This window comes from Protopterus annectens, chromosome 13.part0 (genome assembly GCF_019279795.1).
Source record: "Protopterus annectens isolate FY-2018-M chromosome 13.part0, PAN1.0, whole genome shotgun sequence".
Lineage (NCBI taxonomy): Eukaryota > Metazoa > Chordata > Ceratodontiformes > Protopteridae > Protopterus > Protopterus annectens.
Window position 1 is genome coordinate 18514371 of NC_056747.1, and position 16403 is coordinate 18530773.

The 16403-nt window shown below is 41.8% G+C and overlaps 1 protein-coding gene across 1 annotated transcript in view; it reads right to left on the reverse strand.

Annotated features, from left to right (window-relative positions):
• Window positions 1–4172: 4172 nt before the first annotated feature.
• Window positions 4173–16403, reverse strand: part of HDGFL2 (HDGF like 2) — a 2035019-nt gene continuing 2022788 nt past the window's right edge. The window contains exon 16 of the mRNA XM_044090590.1: window positions 4173–4487. Within this exon, the coding sequence (XP_043946525.1) occupies window positions 4394–4487 (94 nt within the window). The 3' untranslated portion in view covers window positions 4173–4393. The remainder of the gene's footprint in view (window positions 4488–16403) is intronic.

Genomic DNA, 16403 nt, shown 5'->3' on the forward strand with positions numbered 1-16403 from the left:
TGAAGCAGGTTCCAGGATGGGTGACCCAGGAGCCCCAGGCATTGGATCAAGCCAGGGGTCGGGAGGAGCAGACATCAGGCCATCTGATGGAACCTTGAATGGTGAAAGAGGAGTCGTACTACCATCCTATAATCTCCCAGAGGGGAGGGGGCAAAGCAATGTTCATTTTAACTTGAACCAATGGTTGAGTCGACCATTCCAGCTGTCTACCAACTATGGATCAGCCGGTCCAGTATCCAACACACCCAAAGGCAATGACCTTTCTTCTAAACTCAATGCCTTTGACCAGAAATTATTAAAGTTAAGAAAACTGCAACTGGAAGTTTCTTATTTTGTAGAGTGTCGGCGTGTGAAGATAGTACCCAAGGGGCTGCGTTCTTGGCAGAGGAGGGATATTCCATGCGGACCTCCTCACTATGTTTGATAGGCATGGATCTGAATTGATTGACCTTATTAGTACACACTACCAGGAAGCAATCTCGTCCCTAACTAGAGAAATTGCGGACTTGGATGAGGTTATCAAGTCAGACAATAATTTTCCTAGATATAAATTTCACTATGAGAGGATATACTCCAGTATTTATGAGTATATTTCCAAAATGACCTCAACCGAGATTAAAAAATTACATTGAGATATCAAGGCTTACAGAGAGGGGGTAACTTACCCTAAACCTCCTAAATTGCAAGGCAACTTTAAGGGGCGAGAAGGCAGAGTTCCTGCCCCTTCCACTGGCACTAATACTTTCATGAATCTTGGATCTTTGCCGAGTAGTTCAGTACTGGAGGAAGAGACTGGTGATAGGAGGGTTGGATATGCCAATCCCGAGGGAAGACGTGAGCCAGCAACTCCGACTAGCCATTCGGGGAACCCTAGTTCTGGTTTGGATGGGGCAAATTTTAGGGATCCAGCCTCTTCTCTCCAACAGGCTTCGAACCGGAAGACCAGGTTCAGATACAGGACAAGGAGGAATCAAATGTGAGTGGAGTAGGGTGCCCCGGCCCTGAGCAGACTACATCTGAAGTCATTTCCAACTCGGGGATGGACTTCCATATTTATAATTTTTCTCATTTCAAGTTTACCCAGACATTGGTTGATTTCCTGGCTAAAGGAATTTCCTATATTCCATCTAGAAGAGCCTGTGTGGCCAGATCCATTTTGGATCTTAAATTGTTTGCCAGGAAATTAAATTTATGTTTGTTGATGGGGGACCATGAGTACCAAAAGAATACTTTTCATGTACCTAGTACATACAATCCACCTATCCACCCTATGCTGGGAGCATTTGAGCAAATGTGTGATTTGTATTTTCGACATTTGCTACAGTCTAGGTCTGTGATGCATTTTAATGTTACCAAAGAAGAAAGGGCAGATTTTAATGAATTAAGTGCCTCTTCAGTCAGAATTATGCAACCCGACAAGGGAGGCGGCCTGGTTGCAATGGACACAGATGATTATAACAACAGAATGTCAGCAATTTTGTCTTCTGAAACTTACCAAGAGGTGTCTAAGAATGAGTTGAATGGAAATCTGGCAAGAGTTCAGTCTTATTATGAGGACATGTTTATTAATGAATCCATTGACCAGGAAATTTTCAACTTCATTTATTGTGCATCGCCTCGAGTATCTGTTTTGTTCGGGAACCCAAAAATCCACAAAAACATTAGAGACCCCCTCTATGCGCCAGTTGGTGAGCGCTAGAGGGAGTGTAACATACGCAGCAGCCAAAGTTGTGGACCACATTCTAAAAAAATACGTGGCTAGTGAATCATATATTTCTAAAGATTCCTGGTCCTTTTTGGGGAAGGTGAAAAACATTTCGTACAGTCCTGATTACCACTTTCTGACAGTAGATGATGTTGACCTGTACTCATCCATTCCACATGATGTAGCGGTGGAATGGATTGAGTTGGAAATGACCACAAAGCAGGCACCAGCGAGTGAAACTTCAATGGTAAAAGACCTATTGGACATTATTTTAACATGTAACTACTTCTCCTTCAACGATAGATGGTTCCATCAGTTAGTTGGAGTCCCCATGGGCTCACCATGTGAGGCGAGTGTGGCCAACTTGGTCATGGCCCATTGGGAGAAGGAATTTGTGTTTACTAACTCTATCTTCCCAGAACGAGTATCCTTATATACTCGTTTCTTGGACGACATTTGTATCATTCTCAAGGGCAACTCTTCAGTGGCCAATGACCTGGTGGAGATTTCAACAAGTCCACGGATTTCTTAAAGTTTACCTCTACTTTTGACACAGAAAGAATAGCAAACCTAGATGTGGAATTATTCAAGGACAGCAACCAGAACCAGTTTTTAGGCAAAATTCATCGCAAGCCCACTTTTTCCAATTCTTATTTGCATTTCGATAGTGAACATCCGGCCTTCCAGAAGAGATCAATAGTAAAAGGCCAATTTGTGAGGGCGGCCAGAATGGTCTCGAGAGATGGTGACTTCCAGGAAGAGTGCCGGTTCACATCGAATTTGTTTTTACGTAGGGGCTACCCTGAGGAGTTGGTTGTGGATTTGTGTCTAGAGGTTAGATCCAAAAGGGAAATGGGCTATTTTAAACCCATTTTGGGTCACTCTGTCTCAGAGAATAGCTACCCCAGGGGTGACAGCCAACTTAGAGGTGTATACCACTGCAGTTTCATTACTACCTTTAGCATGGATACTAGAGCTTTAGTGTCCATCATCAAAAAAAATTGGGGTTTGTTGCCAACTGAACTAACAGGACCCAATAATTTAGGGTCGGCCCCGAAGATTACATTCAGGAGGGGTCTGAATATCAAAAACATGTTAGAAAGGAAAGGTGGCAACATGACTCCAAGAGCTGGCATGTACAAGTGCAATATGTGCAAATATTGTAGATATGTGAGGTCGGGCACATATTTCATGATTAGGGACACCAAGTACCTTATCAAAGGGAGATACAATTGTGCAGCGACACACATGGTGTATCTCACTTCTTGTTCGTCATGCCCAGCTTTTTATGTGGGCAAGACGGACAGGCGATTGAATGAACACATGTACGAACATTTATATGCCATGAAGAAGATTAAACTGGAGAATGCCCTAGCAAGTCATGTCTACAATCACCCTGGCCATGATTTTACATTTATGATCATTGACCAGTTGAACTATGTGAATTGGAGGGGACAGAATCCCTGAAATTAGAAATGAAGGCGCTTATGTGGCAGTTGAGACTTGAAGCCTACCTCCACCCCGGCCTCAATAGTATGTTATCTATCAGCTGTGTCCGGTCCTTAAGCTGAGGAATTTGGAAAGATGATGCATGGGGGGGATAACATCGGGTGTGATTTGGACATAGGACCGGCTGGGCGATCTTGATATGTATTTTATACCATGTTTGGAAGATGGGATGTCTTTTTATCAATATTTGAAATATTATGGCATGCCTTTTTTATTTATTTTAGTGTGTCAGTCTTATTATGCGTATTTGGTTCAAAGTAAGTGTGCTTTTATAATATTATTACCTTTCAATTGCATTATTTAAGTGCTATGTAAGGAACAGTATTAGTTTTACAGTTGTATATTTTAGATCATATACAACTTTTTATATTGTGTGTTTATGGGATAAGAACATTTTAGTTAGACTGAAGCTACTTGTGCCTGTTCCTTTAATTGGAGGGTGTGTTTTGTAATAGACTTTGCTTGCAATGGCTTTAAATGTAGCAGCACTTAAGCGTGAGTTGTTATTTTTCAAAGTCTGAAGAAGTTGGTAGGAAATGTGTTGGCTTAGTAGCAGCTTGTTGTTTTTGCCTTTGACTTCCAGAACAAGCATATGTGTGTTTGAGAGGCGTTTAGTCCTGCTGTTTGGCATCAGGAGCTGTGCTGGTTTAGTAGCAGTTTGTTTTTTCTTGCCTTTGATCTTCAATACTGGAATGTACGCTTGCTTAAAGTCTGCAATCCATCACTTATACTTTGCAAAAATTTCACAAAGATGTAAATCTTCAAATGATTCTCCAATTCTTAATCAGTGAGCAAATCTAATGAACAATATATTGTACATAGAAACAGAAAGCAGTCGCTGACATTCTGATACAGCCTACTCAATTTTTTCATAAAAATATTTCAGGTCAAGTTCAAAAGGCAAATGACCACCAAAATTAAACAACATTTTGTTTTATGGTTTCGTTACTAAAAATTACAAGAAACAAATTTTTTCATTAAAAAACATTTATAATTCAGCTCACTGTTGGTATGACACAAATTTAAGGTGCAAAAAAACAAGAACAGATGTGTACATCAAATTTTCAAATGGAATTTGTTGAGAAAACTATATTAAATCTACTAGTGCTCAGACTGAAGGATGAACTTAAGCAAGTAAAAAGCCATTTAAATACAAACACGTCCTTTGGTAACAAGTTTTCAGCTCTTAAGTGACTCTATATCCATTGAACCATGCTCTGTAGTTGAAAATGGCTGTCCTTCAGACTTCAGTTTTTCTAGTTCTGTTCCAATGCTGAAAAAAAGCAGAAGAAAATTAACTAGTCTATTTTTTAAAAACTTTTCACTATTAAGAACAGTTTTTCAACGCATCCAAATTATGAGTAACAGTAGATGTATGTCTCTGAAAGTTGCACCAAGTAATATGTAACAGATAACAATGACTCATTGTATCAGTCCATCTTCAAGGGGCCCAATGAAGTAGTTAGTAAGCAGGGAACTCATTCATAAAGATCTTCCTCTAACAATTTTTCAATGTCTGTCACCCCTACTTGTTCCTCTTGGTAACACACTTCATTGAGTCATTTTTCAGGCTACGCCCAAAAGTTCCCAGTTCTGTCCCCACGAAAACTGAGTTATCACACCTGAAATACAAACAAAAATTACATTTACTTGACTACATATTCAAAAATGTGAGTAGACGGGTACTGGGGGAAGCAGCAAGTACAATAGCAATTGCTAACTGCTAAAAGTCCTCGAATATAGTACAGTTGTCTAAATTATCTTAGTACAAGTGAAGATGCTGGAATAGATGACTGCTGCAGTAGCCTAAGCTGCCTGGGTTACTGTCTTAACAAGTATATGACAAACTAGCCAGCATCTAAAGCTGAAGGACTTGGAGAGCAGTATACAATCAGTGGTTAGGGCAACAAACTTTTAGAGCTTTGTTGCCTCAGAGTAAAGGAACCTAGAGCCTTGCCTTTTAGGTATATGATAAGAATACAGATATATAAAATTATCCACACCCTGCTAAAAACATAACACAAAAAGGGGAATGGAAGAATGAAGGAATGGTGACCCTACTGCAAAAATGATCTATTCAAATTATCTACGATTATATTAAAGTTATGTCAAATTATCTATGGCACAGTAAGGTTATGGACTCACCATAACTAGGCATCTGTGTTATCCATTTTCATTCTTCCTCAACATATGGGTTATGGATCTAACATGGTCGCATTCTACAGTCCTCGAATCCAACTCTCAAGCTCCTCCCTGTGCCCATAATGCCCTAGTATATCCGAGTACCTCAGATAGAGTTTGCTACCATAAAGGTTTTGTACATAATAGAAGTACAGAGAAATTAAATCAGGGCTGAAACATCAAACCAAAGGTTCCAAACGTCCATGAGGTCACTCCAGAAAATGGCAGAAAGAGGGAAGGAAGGAGGGGAGTTGAGGAAGAATGAAAATGGACAACACAGATGCCTAGTTATGGTGAGTACATAACTTTAATATCGGAAGTTGTCCTTTTCAATCTTCTGCAACAATTGGGGCATAATCCCCATCTACGTAAATCTTGGGTGGCCCTCATGGAAGAACAGTCCAGAGAACTGCTGAACCGAAGGCAGCTCTGCTTCTGCAAAACATGTCCAGTTTGTAATGAGTAATAAAGGTAGGAGCATTAGACCTGGTGGCTGCTGTGCAAATGTCATCAACAGAAGTTCTAGACCAAAAGGCAGATGAGGTAGCCATGAAGCTAGCTGAATGGGCCTTAGGTAATTCTAGTAAGGAGAGGCCTTGCTAAGAATAAATCCAGGAAATGCAAACAGTTATCCATTTGGCCAATTGAAATTGGAGAACCCAGCTGACTAGGAGAAAAACAGACAAACAGCTGGTCTGTTTTCTGAACTCTTGTTCTGTGTAAATAGAAACATAGTCGTCTATGAACATCTAAAGGATGTAGCATGTATTTTCCCTTGTTTGAAAATTTTGGAAAAGACTGGTAAATGAACAGTTTGATTTATAGAATCATAGGAGGTTACTAGGCTAATGGTCCTGGGACATTTACAAGCCTAGACAAGAGTTTATCCTCAAAAAAGAAACCTCAGTCAGCACCCGTCACCACTGTCAATGAGGAACATAGGTGGAACCCCTGGGACCAATTTGTAGGTTCCCATCCACTCATCAAGGCTGTGCTTGAAGAGGGTCGTGAGGTACTCTGACATGTATGGGAAGTCTATTCCAGAGAAAGGGCAGCCTCTGGGAGACAAACCTGTCTCTACAGCAGGTTTTGTTGATGTCGCATATTAGATTTAGGCCTTTTGAGAGAGTAATGTGTGAGGAGTTAGACTTACAGATAAGGAGCATCTCTAGTACAGTGGGGTCCAATATTGTCTTGTAGGCCAGACACAGATCACCTCTGAGTAATATGTACGATACTGAGTAGAGTGATAGTGATTTGAGCCTGTCTGCATAGGACAGGTGTTGGAGACCATGTAATCTCTTTGTGAGGTATTTCTGTGGCCTTTCCAGTTGGTGCAGGTGCTTGGAGAGGTACATACCAAATGGGGCGTTATATTCAATTATTGGCCTAATGAGTACATAGAAGTAATAACCTCCTTTTTTCTGGATGCAATCCGTTTACTTATAAGATGAATCAAATAAAAGGCTTTTCTGTTCACTGTCGCTACAAAATGGTTAAATGTGAGATTGTTGTCAACCTGGGTACCCAGATCTCTCACCACAGGTTGTGTGCTTAGAGGGTTGCTGTTGATGTTGTAATCAGTAAGGGCCATGTTTTTGCTGCAGAATGCTATGATAATACATGTTTTTGTGTTTAACTTAAGGCCATGACTTTGGCACCAGTCATTTGTTGCTGTGAGACCCTCTTGCAATATATGTTAACAAGATTTGGGGAGTCAATGACAGCATCCAATTTACAGCCATCTGCAAACTTGGTCAGCCACAAGCCTTTTATATTTGCCTCGACCTCTGAGACAGATCCCTGGGGAAAATCATTGGTGACAGGTCTGCTATAGGAGATGGAGGCGCCTATTTTGACCTTGTGGGTCCTATCAGTGAGCCAGTTGGCCACCCACCTGATGAGATAGGAATTTACGGCAAGTTGCGTTAGCTTTTCGATGATGCCAGAGTGTGGGATTGTGTTAAAGGCCTTGGCCAAGTCAAGATAAGCTGTATGTACTGACAACCAGTTTCAACCAGGTCAAGTCAACCAGGTTCAACAGGCAAGATCTACCCTTGACAAATCCGAACTGGGTGGGGTCAAGTGCTTGGAGATTGCCTATGTCCTTGTTTATGAGATCCATAATGATATGCTCCATGGATTTACATATCAGACTTGTCAAGCTAATGGGTCAACAGTTTCCAGGGTAAGTAGTGGCACCACCTTTGTGCAAGGGGATGACAATGGTAGTTCTTCACTCTGGTGGAATGAAGCCTGTACTTAGGCTGTGGTTGAATGGGATACTCAATGGCAAAGCTAGTTTTTTTATATTTGATTTAGAAGCCACTTGTGGTAGTAAAGAAGGAATGGTTCATAATGTAACTCTGTCTTTATGAAGAACAATGCATGGAACTTTTAATGAAAGAACCTGGATCAGAGATCCTTTTAGCAGACGTCATAGCGACCAAAAAGGCTGGTTCCCAGGAAAGGAATTTTAGGTCAGTTTTTTTGCTGAAGGTTCAAAGGGTTGTTGAGTTATGCCTTCTAAGCACTGTTAGGTCCCAGGGAGCCGACAGATTTTTCACTGGTGGTCTGAACAGGAAGGTCCCTTTAAGACCTTACATAACCTGGAAACCGCCAGACAAGGCGCATTATTTGACATTGTTGCCAACTGTACTTTGCGGAAAAAGTAGCACCTTCTTCTTCAAAAAAAAAAGAGGCTAAAAAATCCAATACAGACAAAATAGGAGCAAGTAAAAGGATCAATGTCATTTTTCAGGGCCCAAACTGAAAATCTTTTCCAATTATTCTAAAGTCTCTTAGTGGAGTCTTTCTGTGAGGACAAAAGTATATCACGACCCAGGGAAGACAGCCTGTGTTGTCTATTAATGGAACTAGAGAAACCATGCAGTTAGTTTGAGTCTGGAACACTGGGATGTTTTACCCCTGAGGGATGCGACAGATTGTTTGAACTGGGTCCAGTATCCAATGAGGATGACAAATATAAGACAGCGAGGAAGGAGGACCAGACCTGGCAAGGCCAGAAGGGGCCAATAAGGATAACCAAGCTCTTCATCTGGTTGGCTTTCTGTAAGAGATTTGACATAAGAGGTATTGGGGGATAAGTATAAAGCAGACCAGAGGATCAAACATAGACTAGAGTATCTCTCGGTGACTTCTCCTGAGAAGGGATTTGGGCAACATACCTGTTGCATTTGCTGTTGTGGGATGAAGCAAAAAGATCACAGCAAGGTTGGTTCCAACAATGGGAACATTTTCTCCACCACTGATTGAGCCACCACTCGTTAGGCATCAGAATGGATCTGCTGAGCTTGTCCATCAGTAGTTAAATTTCACAAGGATGTGCGCTGCTACTAGAAAGCAGCTGGAGGAGATCACCCACTGCCACAGTCTCATGCCTTCGACAAAGGGGATAAGCTCAAGTTCTGCCTTGTTTGCTGACCTTCGACAGATGGGATACGCTCAAGTTCTGCCTTGTTTGCGGAGATACCAGACCACAGATATGTCAGTTTAGATCACAATGGTCCCCAGAGGGAGAACATCTTGAAATGTCTGCAATGCCACAAGGACCCTTCTCATCTCCAGGCCACTGATATGCAAATTAGTCTCTTCTGTGGACCACATACCTTGGACTGCCCTCCCCCAAATTGGGAGGCATCCATGGTTACTGTGGCTACTGGGGGAGACAAAGCAAAGGAGCGATGTATGAGACTGTTGTCCAACTGGATCCAACACTGAAGATAATTTCTAGACACCTGAGCGAGTCTGACTGGGTAGGAAAGTTGAAGAATAGACCATTGAACAGCTGTAGTCCATTACAGAACACCCTCAGTAACCTGCTAAAGGGACTAATACTACAGATGTTACCATAGATCTTAGAGTCTGTAGAACAAGTCTGGAGGGAGGAGCAAGATGAGAAAGGATTTGATGAACCTGGGACTTAAATATGGTCACATGATGCATGGGTAGAGAAGCAATCTGACTTATTGTGTTCAGATGAGCACCGATGAACTCCAGGTTCCGTACCAGTAACAAATTTGATTTGGAAATGTTGACTAATGCCTACAGATTGGTAAGTTTGGAGCAAATAGTCCCTTGACTGTTCTAGGAGATGCCTGGTTGGAGCGATGAGGAGCTAGTCATCTAAGTATAGAAACACCCAGAATCCTTGCAGTCTTAAGTGAGCTGCTACCACTTGCCATATACTTGGTACACACTCTGGGGGCTGTAGCGAGTCCAAAGGGTAGGGCTCTGAATTGGTAGTGACTGGCTCCCAGTCAGAAGCGCAAGTGACTTTGGCAGTGTTTGTCTATTTTGATGCGACAGTATGCATCCTGAAGAGCGACTTAGCGCATTCAATTGTTCTTGCGTAAAAGGGGTAGAATGGACTGAACCATGACCATTCGGAACTTTGACTTTCTCATATATTGGTTCAGATTGCTTAGATCCAAAACTGGTTTCAGGTTTGTCTTTTTTGGCACTAAAAAGAAACTCCAGTAAATTCCAAATTCTTTCAAGTCTGGTGGGACCTCCTGGATGCTTCTTTTGTCCCTGGACTCTCTGTTAGGGGGAGTGGACAGAGAAGAAATGGTCTGCAAGCTCCTTCTTGGTGGCTGCTGCCACACCCATTCCATCAACAGGGACTTCTTTGCTCTGATGTGGTCTATCATTTGGAGGGGCTTAAATTTTGCCAGGTCAATGTGGGATCGGTTCAACAGAATCTAGTTCCTTCCATGCCCAGTGAGAGACTAGATCGATAAGCTCACTGACCAGGGAAGTCACCCAAGACATAGATAGGTCAACCAAAAACTTCAGGAATATTGACTCCTCAGCAGAAGGGTTATCTGAGCAGCAGCCACCTTTCTGCTTAAGGATTTACAAAATGTCTTCAAAGGACAGGTCATCAGATGGTGATCGGGGAGACCCTTCACCTACGTTGGGAGTCAGTATCTTTGGTAAAGGGATTCTATAGGGGAATCTATGTGCCTCCTTTTTGCAAGTTCCTTTTTGTGAACCTCCTGAGCAGAATGCTCTGTAAAGGTGTACAAAGAGTGGGGTAGCTCCTCTATGGGAACCATCTGGATGCTACTTAGTACTGGCTATCACTGAGGAGTAGGTTTGATGGGATCAGAGTTTGGAACCAAAGGGAGAAAGGGTGCAGGATGACAGGATGTATGAGAGACTGGATCTCTTAACAGAACACCCTCTTCACAAACTTGAAGGCTGACGGACCCAGGGAAGCCATTGCTGGCGAAACCAATGCCAGACTTTCAAAGCAGGCAAGCCACAACCTTGACCGGATCGATATTTTGAGGAGGGAGACGGATCTGAGCTATCTAGTGCCAAGGCTCTGAGGGGCAAGGAAGGCTCCAACAACACTGGACTTGATCCTGGTCCCATAGATCTAATGTCCACACTTCAGCTCTCGTACTTATCCTGATCCAAAGAACAGGAGCAGAACTGTAAGGGGAGACACATTCAGGGTCGAAGACATTATTCTCTTCAGCTCCGACACTGGTACTCTTGGATCCTGAGCCTCTGAAACTGAAGGACAAATTGGAGAAGGCAAGGTGAAACAACTGTATGGGGGGGGGGTGTAAGGCTCATGAATCCCATGGGAAATGGAGACGATATAACCCCCATCTGATTCTGAGTTCTGAGGAACTTTCTCATCCTCATATCCACGTCTGCTTCACTGAGACTCTCTTTTAATTTCTCCAAGTCTTTTGGGGTTTTAATACCATGATGGGAATGGACCCCATTCCTAAGTCAAAGTAGGATTACAGTTCATGAAATTAGTATTGTTTCAGTCTTTGATGTCAGCCAAAGTGCTCTTTGCAGCACCCGCAATGTGCCCAGTAATGACTCCTTTTGCAATTTGTATGGGGTTATATGGATTGGTAAGATATCTAAATATGACTGTAGATTCTTTTTTATAAGACCGCTATAGTTGCTCAAACTTCTATTGGAACTGTCTGGGTACCTTTCTTCCATACTGCTCTAGTTTCTGCCTGTGATATTTTATGACTGTGTTTCTCTGTACACAAGACAGTGCAGTCACTGGGTGTGGCAATTTCAATGAGCAATGCTGTTTTGTCTTCTTTTTATGGACCACTATATCTGGTTTTCTAGCATCTATCTTTTGAACTGCTGGTAATGGGTGACCCCATGTGATGTAAACTTCATGATTTTCTATGATGCTTTGTCAGTCATGTTTCCAGTGTTTTTCAGCCACTTCAGAACCATAATGTTTGCACAATCCCCAGAGCAACAGTCTTGCCACATTTATTATGCCTTTCTATGTACAGTCCTCCTGCCATTAATAAGTCACAACCAGCAGTGAGGTGTGCAACTGTTTCCAATTCGGTTTTACAAAACCTACATTTGTCTGTATCTCCCACACATTCAATGGACTTTGTAAACCAGCGTGTACAAAGCCCAATATCCTGGGCTGCCAATATTAACCTTTCATCTCTTGGGTTGAATTCTCCTCTCTCTAACCATTCCAGCGTTCATTCATCAACATGAGGTTCTTCCAGAAGTTTTCTATACTTGCAACCATATTTATGCATTTTCCACATTTCTTGCCTTCTCATCTGGTCCTTCACCTTATATTCTTTCTTTTTTTTTGGCACCTTCAGTTGCTGCCTGATTTTTATCTACTTCTGGTTTGATTTCCATTCCTGCTCGACACCAATATGTTTCTGCTAGATTAAGAAGAGAAGACATCTTTAGATTTATTCTCTTCATGTTTCAAAACTTTCACTATGTTTGGGTCTTGTTGGACCTGACAGATGAGGTGGTAGACCCAGGTCTGGAGTGCTTCCTCGGAGTTTGCATAAGTAGGTGGTGAAGCAGAGGAGATGTAGGATCTATGATGAACTTGGGTAAATGAAGTATTGGTTTCTGAGAAATTCCCAAGGTTGAATCAGATGGTTTCAGATCTGTAGGTTGAGCAGGAGGGGTAAACGAAATCTAATCCGAAGGCTTAGGTTCCATAAATTTCCTCTTAGAAGCTGACAAAGTCGGATCCGAAGTCCTCCATATTTTTTGTGATTGCTCCGAGGACAAAGTCGTCCTTCAAGACTTAGGTGGGGATCTTTTACTGTGCTCTGATGGAGCCTTAGAAGATTTGATGGGGTTTGGGGAGGAGGTTGCGCCAATCAGCTATAGCCCTGGAGTTAAACCCCACACAAATGGTACAATTCATACCAGATGTGCTGCTCCCAAACCATAAATGCACTCCCTTTGGGCATCCAAAGTCAGAATTTTATGCCCACAGGAAGTGCATTTTTTAAACTTGGTAGGCTTCTCAGCCATAATAAGGCAAGCTACAGAAAAGGGGAGTGAATAAGTAGTTTTTTTTTTTTTTTTTGTAAACTAAGTAAAGGTAGGAAAAACACCTAACAGCATAAGGGCAATAAAGAGAGACAAAAAAGGGAAAGAAAGGAATATCAATACTGGCACTTAAAAAATACTTTTCTAAAGTAATTAAACTGATGCGAAGAAAACCTGAAAACGTACAGAGAGAAAAGGCTATTACCTAAACACCTGACAAATGCTCAGACAGAGGATCCACGTCCATGGGAAGATGACTGTAAACGAGATCTATCGTACTGGGTAAGGACTAGGGTATTACGGGTAAAGGCAGGAGTTCCGAGAGTTGGATCCAAAATCTGTAGATTGCAGCGGAACCGGATCAGAAGTCAGATATTTAACTCGTATGTTGAGGAAGAATGAAAAGAACATCATCAGACAGTAAGCTGACTTACACAACTGTACTATGTTCATCCTTAGATAACGGATGCACTAGCCAGAGGTGTACGGGTAAATTATCAGAGCTTAGAAGGAAAGGGAGGCAGAATGATCAACATCCAGGAGCCTCTGGAAAATAACCCTTACCATACTGTGGACCAGGAAAAGCAATCTAGTTTGTAATGCTTTGTAAAAGTATGCACAGATGACCAAGTTACTGTCTCTGGGGTATTTATAGAGTCCACCCCTTTCCAAAATGCACAGAATACAATGCTTGGGCAGAATGGTCTCTAACCTTACTTGGAAATGAACTTGGGGGGGGGGGGGGGTAACAGAAAACAATAGGAAAAGACAACCATTTGGAAAATGCATGTTTTAACATTGACTGTCCCTTTTACTTACCTTCATAATAAACAACTGATCCCAGCTCCAGAAGGTTTTAGATATGTCAATTTGTCAGAGTATGCAAAATCATTTCCCCTGATTTTTTTTCTTTCATTTTTAAAACAGACAGGGAGATGAATAACTTGACAAAGTCTGAAACCACTTTAGAGATAAACATTTTGTTCTCTGACATATCCTATCTTTATAAAAAATGAGAAGTCTGACTCACTGTAAGAGTCTGCAACTCATATACTTTTCTCACTAGACATAGAGCAGTGAGCAATTCGGCAAGATAAGGGTTTGCAAAATCAAGAATTTCACTCAGGGAGAAACAACAATTAAAGGAATTCAAGGTTTCAAATAAACCCTTAGCAAAACAAAGGCAGTACTCAATGTGCATCTTAAGTGGAACAGGAGAACAAATATGCCCAACTTTATGGACTGAGCCTAGAATGGGGCTCTTCCCCATGAATCAGACATCCTAGGTATCTTTGTGGTAAAATATAATTCACTTCCTCCTCTGAGACTAGGAGAGTGGTTCTCTCTTGCCCAAGTAGGACAACCCATGAGCCACAGAGGATGTCCATAACTCACAGTCCTAACAGGCTTCGCAAGGAACAATGCCAACAGGCTTCAGAGAAGAGGAAAACCAGTCTGAGGTACCACATTTGGCCACAGCAGAGTCACTAATTCACGGCTGAAGCAGTCAGGAAGTTGACCAGACTACAGAAGGAAGACGTCAGTGAAATTTTCTTCTTTTTCTTGAAAGTACTTGAAGGCTGCTCAATAGTTATCTGAGAAAAAACTGCATGAAAAGCCAGTAAGAGTCTGTTCACCTTTTAACTCAGTTTTAATGTAAAATCTTTGGTGACAACTCCCACAGCATTAGTCCAAGCCCTTAACTGTACTTTCCCATACAAATAAGTACAACTTTTACGCAAAAGTATTTTAAAACAGGTAACTTAAATTTTTCTTTTTTTTTTAAATTAGTGACAACCACTCAAAACACCTTTCCTAGCTTAAAAAATGTTTTCTTCTGGAAAGCAGCAGACTTTAAATGAAGCAAATACTACTGGCCAAAGCAAACTCAATGGAAGAAAAAAACACAGCTGTCAATCCATTAAGAAATATCTATTTGGCAAGTAAAAGAAGCTTCCTCCCTGAAGGTACAAAGCTGACTTACAGATCAGTCAAATTAAATCAACACCACTACTGCAGGAAAAAGCCATAGTACACAGAAAAACAGGCAGATGGATTGTTTTACAGATAAAAATCACAGCTATATTTTAAGGGGAAGTGCCACAGAGGTGTGAAATACTAAAACCAGGAAGGAGGACTGAAGCTTTGGGATCCCTGTCAAAAAAGCTAAGTTCTTCCTTAATCAACCAGGGATGTGCCTGAATTATGCCTGCCAAAATGAACAAAGGGCAGAAAATTGTTGAGGAAATCACGTAAAAAACTGCAGGCTGAGCACTCAGGCATTTGAAGTATCAAGGATAAACTGGGCTTGGGTAGCATAGCTCCATCCAAATGAGAACAGTTTTCTTGAAAAGCTTTCCAGAAGTTCCAAATCTTCATCGGCCCCAGATAATAGGCTGGCACACACTGGAAAGCACCCTAGCTTGGGCCAAATAATGGGAAACAATTTCTGCCCAAGACTAATGGTGGTGGATTCCTTATACCACCGCAGAACTGGAAGCTTGTATCAAATCCTTACTTGGCCAACAAGAAGAAGTGAGAACAAGTTTAGTCTTCACCTCTGAACTCTGTGACGAGTCCTAGAATCGAGAATAATGAAAAAATATACAAGAACTCTCTTTCTCCAGGTGCTAACAAAGCAGAAAAAGGAAGACTGCTATTCACTCTGGTGCTGGAAAGTTCCAGATATATTAAGTCCTACCACAGTCTTTGTAACCAGAACTGCAGAAAAAGACAGGAGATTTTGCTCAGAAGGATCACCAGCACATCTGCACCCACAACAATAAGAACACTAAGTCCAAGAATTTTATGGTGCCAAACAAACCACCACTCATTGTAAGTGGGAAAAATCATGTGCCCTGTTGCTTTATTAAGAACCAAAATATTTTCTTTGTGGCTTAGTTCGCAGTCTGTAGACTCCACAGCCAAAAAATACCAGAAGCTCTGACCTTAGGTCGAAGTCAAACCCCCTGTGGAAGGGGAGCTATTGCTGATGAATCGAGAGAGAGAGATGGCTAGCTACCAATCACAAACAAGCATTCATCAGCAGTGATAGGAAGGATAACAGAAAATGAAGGGAAAACTTAACCAAGATTCAATGCAGGATTTCCCACCAGTATGGGGCCCCAGAGAAAAGGAGCTAATATCACGCGGGGGTTGAAGAAAACCTGTGAAACGTCTGCTGCCACAGACCCCCTCATATAACACAGCAAGTCCCATGTCTACATGAAGACTGTGGTTGCATTCTTGCTCACAGCATGCAATTAGGTCCAAATGTAGACCCCAAAGTATGCTTGTATTCAGATTGCTTAAAGACTACTTCTTGGGTCTTCTAAAAAAGCTGTGGCAACTGGCAAGGGGCACAAAAGTACAGTTGTGTACCTACCATAAATGTAGATGTTCGAGTGTATTCACTGTTGCAGCCATTACACTTGGGTTATCCTGCTGGCAGGCTACCCGCAGTCAGCCTGAATTCCAAAGTCTTGGTCCAGTGTCGGTTGCTGTCGCCTCCTCCCTGACGTCAGTGTGCCAGGGGTATAAAAGATGCAGCCGACGCCATTTTCTTCAGTTTTTCTTACCCCAGATGTCAGGTGCCCCCAAAAGGGTAGGCTAAAAATTATGCCAATAAACATGCATGCACTAATTAATCATTTCCTTCATCTACAAG